We start from the raw sequence: 15,072 nt of genomic DNA on the forward strand, positions 1-15,072 counted from the left end.
CTGATATCATGTTAAAAGGCTGAGAAAGTGAGAAAAGGGAACGCTTTTGCAATCATGTAAGCACATAATGTAGTTTGAAAACTGCTGCCCTGATTAAAAAAAAAACAATGCAAATGATCTCAGCTGGTATTCTGTCTATAATGGAGTGGAGTGGAAATTTCTGAGTCTCTCCAAACGTTTGACTGGTTTTGACTAGTAGTGTATTTCTAACATCTAAATGTCACTTTCTGAGTCAGTTAAAAGTCTCAAAGTCTCAAAGAGACTTCTTTTCAGCTTCTTTTTTATCAGTTTAGCTTCCCACAAGCATTAGATCATAAACTGCTGTTAAACTCAAGTTAGTTTCACACTTGTTAATCAAGTTAGTCTCACATTGTCACACAGTAACACCTCTGGTGCCAGCCACCTCTCAGCCTCACTCACATCTGCAGTATATTTGTATCAATGATTAACTCAGCTTTTTCTCTTTGCAGCATGAAGGCAGGCCATACTGCCATGTTCCCTGCTATGGCTACCTGTATGGGCCAAAAGGCGTCAACATAGGAAAGGTGGGCTGCTATGTCTATGACCAGGACAGAGAGATTTCCAATGAATCATAACTCAGCCAAATGTTACATACACATTCTCGCTCACACACACACACACACACACACACACACACACACACACACACCTTAGCTCTTAAGTCTCCACAACAGCAGTGTTGATGACACTCAATAAAACCCAAATACACAAAAAACACGTTAACACACACACACATACATGCGGTCACACACACATGCGCACCCACACACCTCTGAGCTCTAAAGACTCCACAACAGCAGTGCTGATGGCAGTCAATAAAACCCAAATACACAAAATACACGTTTACACACACACACACACACACACACATTCATACACACACACACACACACTGACATACTTAGCCACGGCAAGTCTGTTACATTGCTATTTGCCACTAGTTTTTAAAATCCATGGGAAGATTTGTATGCGGCTTCTTTGAATGGGCCCTCCTTGAGTCTGTGTCCCCTGCCCTGTCACCTCATGCTTATGTTACACCACATGTGATATGAACCTGCAACACTGCTCCATGTGTTTATGTAGACTGCATGCATCTGATAATGTTTATGCCAATGCCGACACACACACACACGCACACACACACACACACACACACACACACACACCACACACACCCACACACACACACACACACACACACACACACACACACACACAACACACACACACCCCACACACATGCACACAGCCTTCCTCACATCATAATCACTGATGATAAATACATACAATCACAATTTGCAAAGTAAAGTAGAAATATCTCTCTGTTGAAGCATGTATGTATGTATGACAGTTGAAACTGCCAGTAACGGAACAGAAGCTGTAAATGATTGTTTGTGTATTATGTATAAATAAAATGTCAAAGAAGCTTACACGATAGTTTCAGTATTTATTTTTGTTTGATCATTTTGTACTCTCTTTACCCAGGTTGCACCTACAGTAGATACCTTTTCTCCAGTTAAGGAATACATTCATCTTTTTAGTAAGGGAAACACTAACTAAGTGACTGACTAAGTCACAGTCATAGTGTAGAAGTATTTCAGTTGCATGAAGTTGAAATGTCGCTGATGGATGATCAGCTGTTTTCATCCTTCCACTTCATTCTCTTCATTCTCCTGAGAGAGGACGGGGGATTCCACCTGTGATGCTCTACAAGTCAACCACAGCACTACATTAGATTATATTGAACACTCTAGCTGCTCAAGCTCACGCTCGCTAACATGAAACAGTTTTACATCTCCTATTTTGTGATTACAGATGTATACTGAGCCAACATTAACACATTTAGTTGTGAGTAATGACCTCACCAAGCTAAAAAAAATGCTGTTTATTCTTATTCTTTGTATCTAAGTAATATTAACATCATAAACATAAACAGTGGCACAGTTTATTTTGTATTTCTCCATATCTCCACTGGAACTGTGTCATGTTGTGTGAGATTTATGTTGCCGTAAACAATAAAGAGGTGCAGGTGGAAGGAGGCACCTTGTTCCCTCGATGTCTTCGATGGTCTCAGGCAGGCATCGGCCTCGTGTTTCAGGCAGTTGGCTGGCCACTAAACTGGACCCCAGTGCAATGCAGAACAGGATGACCTGAGGAAGGCCCATCCACACGTCATCCAACAGCAGGATCAGGGGGGCCATCGCCACCCCCACACAACCCATGAATGAGTTATAGCCCATGCCATTATGCCATTTTGCCTGTTGCCATGTAAAAGAAGGGTTGGGAACAGGGTATTAATAAGGGTTGCAAGTCACCCTGTTTAGATTGTAATAAGTAATATAAGTAGCTATTTGTAACTCACTACATTTGATAACTTTTGATTATTTTTTGATTGGCAGACGAGAAGCAGTTGAAATTCAAACAATAGAACGAATTATAACCCAATTCAAACAATCGGACAGAATTATTTCTATATTGTATGTATAGAACAGGTAGAAACTGACCACCCTTACTACTGACAGCCTTTACTACTGACCACTGACAGCTCTTACTACTGACCACTGACAGCCCTTACTACTGACCACTGACAGCTCTCACTACTGACCACTGACAGCCACTGACCACTGACAGCCCTTACTACTAACCACTGACAGCCCTTACTACTGACCCCTGACAGCCCTTACTACTGACCACTGACAGCCCTTACCTGATCACGGTTGGGTAGAGCTCCGAGCTGTACAGAACAAGGGTGTCAAAAGAGGCCGCCGAACACCCCTTACCGAGCACCGCTACTACTGTTCTCACCGTCCGCTGTTCTGAAGGAGAGACACACACACACACACACACACACACACACAATCACACTGCACCTTGTGTTGATACTTGAAGGAGAGACAGACTATTCATATGACATATATGTATAACATATATATTATCCTAAAACAACAGGATCGTATTACCATGCTCCATGACTTGGTTTCAACAATTAGCCTTGCAGTGGTAATGATGTTGTTGCATATGGATATAAACAACCAGCAAGTCTTGTACCTTAAGATCACCCACACTCTTAGAATGAATGTGTTGAAACAACACAACTTGTGTTGTTTTTAACACATCTCTATTCCCAGATAGGGACAACACAGTTGGTGTTATTTCCAACACATGGTTATATTGGTTATACACACACACACACACACACACACACACAAATCACACTGCACCTTGTGTTGATACCTGAAGGAGAGACAGACTATTCATATGACTTTCAAATTAAAAATATGACAGATATGTATATTATCCTACAAAACAGGATCTTATGACCATGCTCCTGACAACGACGTTATAGCCAGGGGTGTGTTTCCCGTATAACTACGGAGGTAAGCTTTTTACTAACATGGTATGATGCATCGTTCAACTAACAACATCTAAATTACGACTGTTTCCCAAAACCGTCGTACTTACATAGTACTTTGTAAGTTTGGACCATGATAGTTTCCAAACTTTAGTAGACTGGACTAAGGTGGTTATTGACATATAGTAACATGTGGACCGGCACAACTGCAAATATCAGAGACTTAATGATGGAATACCTTCATTTTTTTAATTCAGTGCCTTCAAGTTAATTCATTTGGTTCAAACAGGCACTGCAGTAAAGTTAGTTTAACATTCATAATTAAAACAGCTGTACAGGGTGGAGACTGCCGTCCCTCATATGGTAGACTTCAATGCTTGCTTTTTACATCCATTTTCAACCATATTACACCAATACTTACATATTTTATGACTTTTTAGTTTTTTTTTTTTAAATCTATGAATCCATTATGCTCCCTGACCAACTGACATCATGACACGAAACCAACTGTGCAGACTAATGTGCCTCACATGCCACAAAGCTTGGATTTCAAAAATACGTTTTGAATGATTTTTTAGACTTTTTCTGCCAGTCCTCTGCCCTAGGACTCTGGTTATTTGTAGCCCTCTGCTGGTCTGGTTATTTGTAGCCCTCTGCTGGTCTGGTTATGTGTAGCCCTCTGCTGGTTATGTGTAGCCCTCTGCTGGTCTGCTTATGTGTAGCCCTCTGCTGGTCTGCTTATGTGTACCCTCTGCTGGTCTGGTTATGTGTAGCCCTCTGCTGGTCTGGTTATGTGTAGCCCTCTGCTGGTCTGCTTATGTGTACCCTCTGCTGGTCTGGTTATGTGTAGCCCTCTGCTGGTCTGGTTATGTGTAGCCCTGAACACCAGTTGTTGGATTGGGAATTTCTGCTGGTCTTTTGGTTATTGTTTTATTTGTGTTCCCTCTGTAGCCCTCTGCTGGTCTGCTTTTCATGTGTCCGGTATGCCCTCTGCTGGTCTGGTTATGTGTAGCCCTCTGCTGGTCTGGTTATGTGTAGCCCTCTGCTGGTCTGGTTATGTGTAGCCCTCTGCTGGTCTGGTTATGTGTAGCCCTCTGCTGGTCTGGTTATGTGTAGCCCTCTGCTGGTCTGCTCCTGTTTTTGTTTTGGCCCACCATGTGCTTTTTGCCACGCCCCCTACTTCCTGTCTTTGTTCTCTTTCCCGCCCACCTGTTTCCTATTTGCTTGTACTGTATTACCTGCCCTATTGTACTACCTGCCCCCTGCCCTACTGGTGCCTCATTAACAGATTGTCTCTCTCAGATGTGTCCTAGTACTTTGGTCTTTCTCAGGTTTGGAACTTCTGAATTTTTCCTGAACCTGCTTTTGGACTTTGAATCTGCCTGTTTTTTTAATCTGCCTGTTTTGGATTCTGACTACGATCCAGCCTCTTGAACTTTGGTTGTTGGATTGGAATTTCCTGAATTCTGTTTTCCACTGTTCGAAGAACTGTTTTTGGTTATTGTTTGAACTGCCTTATTTGCCTGTGGCTCTCCACAAACTGTTCCCTCTGTCTGCAAATAAATCTGTGAACAGCATCTGCGCTTGGGTCCAGTCTCTGAATCTGACATTTTCGAATAATTAAATCCATTATGCTCCCTGACCAATCAACCTCGTCACATGACATCAAACCGACTATGCATACGAGACAATATTGAGTTTTGTAATGATTTGTTAAAAAAAAAAATATTTTTATATGTTAATCTATTAATATTTATTACACGGCTCTTCAGAGTGCTGCAGAAAGTTCCATTCACATGAATGGGGCTTCCCAACGTTTAGAGGTCTGTTAAAAGTATAAAATTACCACTGCAAAATATATAATGACCGCTGAAAATGGCAAAAGGTTTTGTGCCTCTGATTCACGTCTTTCATAGGCCTATCACTCTTTCATATCACAGCGTGTTTAAATCGGTGGTTAAAGGGCGCCGCAAAAGTGGAAAAGACACCAGCCAGTACTATCCTCCCATCTCTAGCGCTGATATGAAGCGAATCAAAGAAAACGGGAAGGAATTCATCACGCTGTCTTACAACGCTGAAAAAAAAATCAGAAAGACCCAAGACCTGCTACAGAATTGCTGTGGGTGCACAGTAGAACTGACAGCCGGGCAACCCAAACTGCCCGGCAGTCAGTTCTAAGACATGTATCTCATTGTCCACCCGATGCAAAAGCTTTTTATTTGCATCCACTAAAAAAAGATCAGTCGCTTTTTTTATTTTTTTTTTAACTTCTTTTTATTTTGTTTTCATATCAGTCATACAGTGCATCAAACAAATTCTTATATGACAAAGTTGAATAACAGTTTTAGCGGGTTCAGATAGGTAAGTCCATGGTTTAAGGGCATAGCCCTCAAGGATCAAATACTTAAAGACTGATTGACATCATTCAAGTTAATACATTGCTATTCCTAGATCTGCCTTCAGGCTCCAACAGAGAAGACACAAAAACAAAGACTAAAACAAACACAGTAAAGAGAGGGGAAAAAATAAATAAATAAATAAAAAAATAAAAAAAAAAGTCACATTAAGTGGAGATGCAAAACAATAGAGGTCCAGTTATTGAGGAATGCTTCTGACTTTTAGCTGTAAAACTGCAGTGATATGTTCCATGTGATACACCTCTTGGACTCTATCCCTCCATTGGACTATTGTGGGGGGCTGTGGCTTCAACCAGGAGGCCGTTATGACTTTGTTTGCAATTAGCAGAAGTGTCCTTAACAATTTTGTATGGCTATCCTCCAGGAAGTCCTCAGGTACTATGCCCAATAAAAAATGCATTGGTTCCATCGGCAGGTCTATAAATAAGCACTGCTTTATTTCTCTTTGAATATTTTTCCAGTATTCTAATACTTTTGGACAATCCCAAAATATATGTGTATGGTCCCCCAGTGAGCCACAGCCCCTCCAACACACAGGTGAAACATTACTCCACTTTGAAGAAACAAGTGGTGTTCTAAAATATCTCATTCTTAGCTTCCAACCATATTCCCTCCAACTGAGGCTATTTGTTACCTTATGCCCTTGTTCAAATGAAGTTTCCCACTGTTTGTCAGATATTACTGTATTCATCTCCAATTCCCATTTTTCTTTAATATCCAAATTGTTCTCTCCAAGGTCTTCTTGTAGTGCCTTATATAAATATGATATACATTTTTTTGTCACTGTTCCCTGTATAATTGAAATGAAAAGATGCTCTATTTTAGATGGTAGGGAACAAATCTTTTCCCATTCTTTATGTTTCTTTAAATAGTCTCTTATCTGTAAGAACCTGAAAAAGTCTTTGTTTGCCAAATCGTTTTTTTTCTTTAATTTGTTCAAATGATTTTAACACCGCTCCTCAAATAACTGGTCCAAGACTTCTAAACCCTTTGTCTTTCCATCTTTCAAAACCCTTATCTAGTCTTGCTGGAATGAACTCTATATTTTTAGCTATGCTTATGGCTCTGGATATGGTCGTAGGTGATTGTATTTTTTTTCTTACAGTAGACCACACTTTCAAAGTATTTTTAACCCATATGTTTGTAAGCTTTTTCATCCTAGCCGTATCTAAGTTGAGGAATGGGAGAGAGTTCAATGGAACATCTAGACATTCAGACTGTTCCATCCCTACCCAAACAGTATCTTTTGTCTTGAGTTAACCAGGAAACCATGGATCGAATTGGGCTGCCCAGTAATATTGTTTCAAATTAGGTAAATTCAGGCCTCCATTGATCTTTGTACATAGTAATCTTCTGAGTTTAAGTCTAGGGGGTTTGCTTTGCCATATGAATTTAGAAAACCATTTTCCTATAGTGGTGAAAGTAGCTGAGGGGACAGGAACAGGCAAAGATTGGAAAAGAAAAAGCATTCTGGGGAGGATGTTCATTGAATAGTCTCCACTCTTCCCATCAAAGAGAGTGGCAATAGTTCCCATCTTATAAGATCTGCTTTAATACAGTTCATCAACTTCCCATAATTGGCTGTGAACAGTTTTGATAGATCTGTAGTTAGAATTATTCCCAAGTATCTGAATCTTTGTGACCAGCTAAAATGAAGACTTCCTGTTAATTGTGTAGGCCACTGCCGCTTTTAACATCATAGCTTCTGACTTGGATTCGTTAATCTGATATCCAGAGAGTTCACCATACTCTTTAAGAGTGTTCATTAGAGCAGGTACAGAAACAATAGGATCCCTCATTATAAGTTAAAATGTCGTCAGCATATAGTGATATTTTATGTTCTGTATTTCCCATATCCATTATCCCTTTATTTTCTCATTCTGTCTAATAGATGCAGCCAAGGGCTCAATGTTTATGGCAAAAGCAGGGGCTAAGGCAATCTCCCTGTCTCACTCCTCGCTGCAGGCCAAAGAACTCCGAGCAGCATCCATTCCTCCGACTCTTGCTTTTGGCTGTTTATAAACAGTTGTTACCCATCTTATAAATTTTGAATGAAAGCCCATCCCAGACAATGTCTTAAACAAAACTCCCAATTCACAGTATCGAATGCCTTCTGTGCATCAAAGCTTATAAGCATCGACGCCTGTTTATTTTTTCTTTGCACAGGTAATTATGTTTAAAGTTCTTCTTATGTTATTAGCACCCTGTCTGCATGGAATAAACCCTGTTTGGTCTGACTTAATAAGTGATCCAATGTGTCTTTGAACTCTTTGCGCTAAGATGCTTGTCAACAATTTCTGATCATTACATAAAAGGCTAATAGGTCTATATCCTTCACATAGCGTTGGATCTTTTCCTTCCTTGTGTATCACAGATATGATGGCCTGTGACCAGGTCTCAGGAGGATTACCCTCGGAGAGCATATCTAAACACCTCAGTTAACACTGGTGTCAGGTCATTAATAAAGTACTTATAAAATTCTCCAGGGAGACCGTCAACTCCTGGGGATTTATTATTTTTTAATCTCTTTATTGCATTTCTTATTTCTTCATCTGTTATGGGTGATATCGTCCTGTCTGCCACTTCACTAAGAGCAGTTTCTACCCTCGATCAAAAGCGACTGATCTGGACTTCCGGTGACGTCATGATCAAGGCAACAGCCTGATTTCAGAGCTCCTGAGGAGAGTCTTTTAAAAAACTAGCCAAGGCGTACTTTTATTTTTATTTTAAACTTAAAACAACCATACCAAGAAATCATAATGGCTAACCTTCGAAAAGAATCAGAAAAGAGGCCCAACAAGCAATCTAAGACGTCTAAAGACCAACCTGATTCTGAGCTAAGTGAGGAAAGCATGGCGGCAGTGCTAACCCGAACTGGGCGACGTTGAGGAAGGAACATGCTGAAGCTTCAAAGGATACCAAAGAATCCTTTAACGAGGGTAGAAACTGCTCTTAGTGAAGTGGGCAGACAGGACGACACAACTCGAACAACGAATGACAGAGTATGAAGAGAGACTGGTTGACTCGGAGGAAAAACTCAACGAAATGAAAAGAGCCCTCCGCTATCTACTTCATCGAGAGGCTAATATGGCTGCCAAATGTGAGGATCTGGAATCGAGAGCCAGAAGGAACAACCTCACATCTATGGAGTGAAAGAAGATGAAGAAAATAACAGCAACATGTTGGAGTTCATGAGCGACCTTATCCGAGCATCACTGGCGTTGCCGGGGAGCCAGGACTTAAACATAGTGAGAGCACATCGCTCTCTAACTCCACTTGACTTGAACTATGGCCACAATGCCCTGGGACCAATGATGGCCAAAATCAGCCAAGCAGCTTCCGCTCAATTTTGTTTCGCTTCACTACTGAGACTGCCACAGATAATCTCTCTTCGGATTTCTAGAAAAATCTACCGAGAGCCACCAACCAACCAGTGAACAGAGGTCAAGGCTGAGCGAGATTAGCGCTACACAGGCATGATCTTTGAGTTTGCTACGTCCCCACCCCTTTTTCGGGGGAAGCAGACCGCTTGGAAACCTATTACCGGTATATGGGCTGCATCGACATGGGGAGCGAAAAGGGCTTAAACTAAACAATCTTTGAGTAAACATGAATAAAAAGGCTGATGGCCTAGGGTGTGTCGAAAGAGTTAAGTAGATGGTAAGTTGCATCACCATAGTTCAAGTCAAGTTAAGTATAAGTATTTTTTGATCCTGTGAGGGAAATTCTTGGTCATTTATCCCAATCTGTGAATTAGTGAAACACACTCAGCACACAGTGAGGTGAAGCACACACTAATCCCGGCGCAGTGAGCTGCCTGCAACAACAGCGGCACTCGGGGAGCAGTGAGGGGTTAGGTGCCTTGCTCAAGGGCACTTCAGCCGTGCCTACTGGTTGGGGCTCGAACCAGCAACCCTCCGGTTACAAGTCCGAAGCGCTAACCAGTATGCCACGGCTGCCCTATAATTTTACGGCATCAGTTTTAACATTGCAGGGTTTGGAGTGAATATTTACCTCACACAGTTTATATACGGTGCTATTGACCATATATAAACTCTCCGTATTGACTCAGAGAACGGCTGGATGATACTGGAGAAAGGTAAAAATCAATTGTTTAACTCGAGGGGAGGTGGAAAATGAGTGTAATTCCCCAAATGGTGGAATATCCCTTTATATTGCTGTTGTTGCAGGCAGCTCACTGCGCCGTGATTAGTGTGTGCTTCACCTCACTGTGTGTTCACTGTGTGCTGAGTGTGTTTCACTAATTCACGGATTGGGATAAATGGGATCAAAAGAGTATATATACTTATACTTATATAGGGATCAAAAGAGTATATATACTTATACTTATATAGGGATCAAAAGAGTATATATACTTATACTTATATACTTATATAGGGATCAAAAGAGTATATATACTGTTCTTATACTTATATACTTATATAGGGATCAAAAGAGTATATATACTTATTTACTTATTTACTTATGTAAAAGGTGGAGGCAACTCCGTACCTGCAAGACAATGAAAACAAATGATACGTGTTGTTTACTCAAAACGACACAAATGATACACGTTCAATCAAAACAAAATGTCATCAATGTCGCCTAACAGTTTTTGATTTGAAAAAAATTACTTGTCAAATTGTTTGTCTCCAAGTGGTCTAGCTGGAAGGCTATTATTGCTCACAACATGTATGCCATGAAGATCATGATACCACATGAGCATATGATGGCCCTCACATACTTGAGAAAGTAGATTGAATGGTCAGAAGGAACAGCAAAAGCCTAGCATGTGGATGATATATACTTTAACATGAATGAAATGTCATACCACGTGAGACCTGTACATAGTGCCAGTTTCCTGTAGTTTCCCGGGAGTATTTCCTGTTCCCACGATTGGCCACTACAATATTAGAGAGATTCTAGAGAGAAACAGAGAGAGCACAAACAGACACACAAATTATTAAACATACACAGGGGTCCTGAAAACCTAGACCTAGCCTAGAAAATTGCCACGTTTCATTATTAGTCTTATTACACTTTCCAACTTGAAAAGAGATATATTTTAAATGGGAAAATTACCGAAAAACGTAGTCTCTTTTAAGCGTGATGCTAGCAGACGAGATGCTAACGGTCTAATCTGATTAAATGATCTATGCTAGGCTGGAGCTAAAAGTGCTACTGCCAGACTCAGAGAACGGCTGGATAAACTGGAGAAAGGTAAAACTCAATTGTTTAACTCGAGGGGAGGTGGAAAATGAGTGTATTTCCCCAAATGGTGAAATATCCCTTTAATGACATAAGGTGTGGTCAGGCGCATGATCTAAAAATCGCTATCTTAGACCCTCAAAAATTATTACACCACTGACCAAGAAAAACCTGGTCTATAGTGTAAGAAAAAATAGGAAAGATTTTCTCTTCTTCGGATTGATACAGCAAAGTGGTTTATTCCAGTGTAAAATGGTAGAAAGGTTCACAAAAGTTCACAAAGGTTCAACCTAGTCACAATGTAGTCACAAAGCCAGAACTGAGAGACTCAGGAGAAGTTTTTATCCCCAGGCCATCCGAACTCTGAACTCACACTATACTGACTTTGCACACATTCACTCCTCAGCACTCTCAAACATTTCCCAACTCTGAACTCACACTATACTGACTTTGCACTCATTCACTCCTCAGCACTCATGACCCCCCCCCCACACACACACACACCCACACACACCTACAAGACTTTTAGCACTTTTACATCCCTCTCCCTATGCTACAGACCTTTTATTTATTTTCTTTTCATTTCATCACAACGTCAAAACACACACACACACACACACACACACACACACACACATCTCTGACTTTCTCCAACTTTTGCACACTTTTTTTATTTATTATTTTTGATTTCTCCTCCATCTACCCATGTCCTTGATTGCCTAGCCTTTCTGCCCCCAACACACACTTACATCATCACTGTCATCACTTCACATACATACAGCACACTGCTTGCTACAGTAAGCCTCCTCTACATACTTGCTGCACACTGCCCCCACATACACAGCACATTGTCTTCAGGATCTTCTCCAACACACATCCTCTACATACTTACAGCACACTGCCCCCACCTACCCACACACACACACACTACACACACACACACACACAGTCACTGCTCCACTCCCTCCCGCCCACACACACATCTTCACTGTCATCACTCACATACATTACATACAGTACTCTGCTTGCAATAGTAAGTCCCTGCCCCCACACATACACAGCACATTATTTCATCAGGAAGCTTCTCCAACACACATCCCCAACATACTTACAGGACACTGCCCCCCAATACACAGCACATTGTCTCATGAGGAAGCTTCCCCAACACACATATTACACACAAGACCCCTGGCAGTTGGGTTAGCCCCTTGAGCCGTGGATCTGCCCAAGGTTTCTTCCTTGGTAAGGGAGTTTTTCCTTGCCCCTGTTGCTCTTAGGTGCTCCTTGTTGGTGCCCCCCACCCAATCCTAATCCTCCCCCACCTTTTTTATGCAGCCCTTGCCACTTAATCTACTAAACCCCTCTTCTACTGCACTTTTTACCCCCCCTCCCAATTAATGCATAAATAGGCTGACACCAGACATAATTTCACTGCATTTCTTACTTCCAGTAACTATATGCATGTGACAATAAACTTCCTTGTATCCTTGTATCCTTGTACCTATGCCTGCCCTCGGCATATTCTCTGGAGTTCTCTCTCCTTCGTCCTGTCTGGGTGAACTACTTCGTCCTGTCTCAATGAACTAACTAAAAGTTACCAACTCAAGTCATTAAATTAATCTGGCTTCTACCCAAATAACCTTTTGTCCTTTGTATATGATAATTGAGTTAACCTCACACCTTTGGCTGGGATGGTTGTCAATGGCTTACCCCCAAAACCCATTGTATGATCGTTGGTGTTTTACTGGGGCCAAACTGTCTGGCCTGCCATCAGAACATCAGAACTTAATCTTAGTTGGAGAAATGATATCACTCATACAATTCGGCAGGATTAATTTCTTACAATAGCGAAAGATAAAGCACAGCTAAAGACGCACTGTCACGAGATGTAAGCAGCCCTTAGCAACCAGTCCCAATTCAAGACAACTGGAGACAACTTCCACACCTAGTCCCTTTATCACATGAACGTGGAGAGTATAAGTATATATACTCTTTTGATCCCGTGAGGGAAATTTGTTCTCTGCATTTATCCCAATCTGTGAATTAGTGAAACACACACAGCACACAGTGAGGTGAAGCACACACTAATCCCGGCGCAGTGAGCTGCCTGCTACAACGGCGCTCGGGGAGCAGTGAGGGGTTAGGTGCCTTGCTCAAGGGCACTTCAGCCGTGCCTACTGGTCGGGCTCGAACCTGCAACCCTCTGGTTACAAGTCCGAAGTGCTAACCAGTAGGCCACGGCTGCCCCAAGAGAGAGGGGAATAAAGGGAGACGTGTGTTCTCACTGAGCACGGAGGTGACAATGACGATGCCTGTGATGCAGAAGCCACTCAGGAACCTGAGCACAGCGAACATGATGTAGGAGGTGGAGAAAACGCTGATCAGCGCAAAGCTCATCCCAGACACGTACGACACCAGAAGCATTATCCTGCGACCAAACCTGTGTGTATGAAAGGGCGCAAGTGTTAGCGTCAATGGTGATTAATGGTGAATTAATGATCAAATTTTTACCTTAAATCATGCTATGGTCTTGTCATTGTTTGAAGTGTGTCATACCTGTCACTCAGACCACCAAAGGTCACGGCTCCAAACATGACCCCCACAAAGAAGATGGTGGCAGTGGCTTTATTCAACCCTTTCTTCTCACACACCAAATCCAACTTTGAGAGGGAGAAAAACAGCAGGAAAAGTCTATACTCAAGGACAACTATGTCAGCTGTGATTTGAACCCTCAGCTCTTCAGGTTTCTACTAGTCCAATTCCCTACCCAACATTACACCAACAACAGAACAACAACACCATGTCAACAACAACAACAACAACACTAAAGGATGGTCCAGTATCCCATGCTAAAGCATACAAGAAAAGAACACATCGAAGCACCAGTAACTCTTGTTATAGCAGGCACAAAGATACTTCCAGGCCATTTTACTCAGTTGGGAATCTTCCTAAGTAAAAAAGTAAGTTTTTACTAAAAACCCTGGCACATTATGTCTAAGAAGATATTCTGATCCCACTGAACAAACACACAAGAAAGGCATAGCATTCTTTTTACTTCAGTGCCCCCCACTAGCAGATATTTCTAAAGTCAGACATTCGGATTGACCTTAGATTAAGGTTCAGTTACAAGTTTAGCTGCAAATGAACAACCCAGTTTTCCCTTCATGTTTTATGAGGCCACATCAATATATAGCAAGGGCAGGAAGGCACCTTAACAATGTATTTGCTATCATTAGTTTAAATGTCATTTATTCTGCATTTCTTGATACGTCCCCCCACATACACATGACTGGCAATATGCCACTGAAGAGAGAGTTGTGTATTTTGTTTACCTCAGTGGCCGGTGTGCTTGTGAAGGTGCTGTTGTCGTACACCCATCCATTTCTACACGGTTCTGCAGGAAGTCCGGTGCTGCTGGAGGTGTTGAGCAGCAGGTAGAACTGGGGCTCTGGGAACATGAGGCAGGAAGACAGCGTCCCATCCGCCTGCATCGGGATACTGACCGTCCGTCTCTCCTCCACCGACAGATTCCCAAAGACGCCCGCAGCATCCAGACCGCTGATGTCACAGTGGTGGGGTGGGATACTCGCAATGAAGTTGTTTACCAGGAAGTGACATGGTAAGGTCAAACGCCCCACGAAGCTAAGGCAAAGGATCATCTTCTGGAACCTTCCAAAGCCATTTATCTCTAAGAGAAGATCTTCAAACTTCATTGTGACAAAAAATGCTAAACAGAGTAGTCCACAGTTTTATAATAATCAGACAGGTATTGTAATAATGGCTGTGCTCTCAGAGAATATCTCACCTAAACCTCTGCCCTCTTATAATGGGGCACAGTGGTGACTTCTCTCTCCACCTGTTTTGACAGGACACCTCTCTCTATTTCTCTCTCTTTCTCTCTCCTTGTGTAACTTTCACATAGTTAATTGTAGGTTGACGCCATTGCCCATGACAGTCATTCCAAAGGTTGAGAATGAAATGAATATGCATGGGTTATCAACCAATATTTGACTTTTGTAAACCATTATAACCTCTCCTCCAGAGGATGTCAGGTAACAAAACATTATCACTGAT

General features: G+C 41.8%; 2 protein-coding genes across 3 annotated transcripts in view; one reads left to right on the forward strand and one right to left on the reverse strand.

Moving 5' to 3' along the window:
* The window catches only part of crip3 (cysteine-rich protein 3), a 24,239-nt gene extending 22,788 nt beyond the window's left edge, over positions 1-1,451 (forward strand). For both annotated transcript variants that reach the window (XM_048270354.1, XM_048270355.1), the window contains exon 7: positions 471-1,451. In XM_048270354.1, coding sequence (XP_048126311.1) covers positions 471-596 — 126 coding nt within the window. In that variant the 3' untranslated portion in view covers positions 597-1,451. The remainder of the gene's footprint in view (positions 1-470) is intronic.
* Positions 1,452-1,664: 213 nt separating this feature from the next.
* LOC125311916 (solute carrier family 22 member 7-like) lies at positions 1,665-14,711 on the reverse strand. Its single transcript, XM_048270287.1, has 6 exons — positions 14,331-14,711; positions 13,555-13,658; positions 13,284-13,438; positions 2,737-2,837; positions 2,065-2,279; positions 1,665-1,728 (listed from the first exon to the last, which is right to left on the reverse strand). Exons 1-6 carry the CDS (start codon positions 14,709-14,711, stop codon positions 1,665-1,667), a joined length of 1,020 nt encoding a protein of 339 aa, XP_048126244.1.
* Between the last annotated feature and the right edge of the window lie 361 nt (positions 14,712-15,072).

The sequence above is a fragment of the Alosa alosa genome, chromosome 18 (assembly GCF_017589495.1).
Source record: "Alosa alosa isolate M-15738 ecotype Scorff River chromosome 18, AALO_Geno_1.1, whole genome shotgun sequence".
NCBI classification, from domain to species: Eukaryota; Metazoa; Chordata; class Actinopteri; order Clupeiformes; family Clupeidae; genus Alosa; species Alosa alosa.

Excerpts from the sequence above, each read along its gene's own strand:
- LOC125311916 (XM_048270287.1), bottom strand. The coding sequence starts at position 14,711 with ATGAAGTTTGAAGATCTTCTCTTAGAGATAAATGGCTTTGGAAGGTTC. Across the intron at positions 2,838-13,283 it reads CATTGTCACCTCCGTGCTCA|AACAGCGGACGGTGAGAACA; the intron begins GTGAGAACACAC and ends TCTCTCCTTCAG. Across the intron at positions 2,280-2,736 it reads GCTCGGAGCTCTACCCAACC|GCAAAATGGCATAATGGCAT; the intron begins GTGATCAGGTAA and ends ACATGGCAACAG.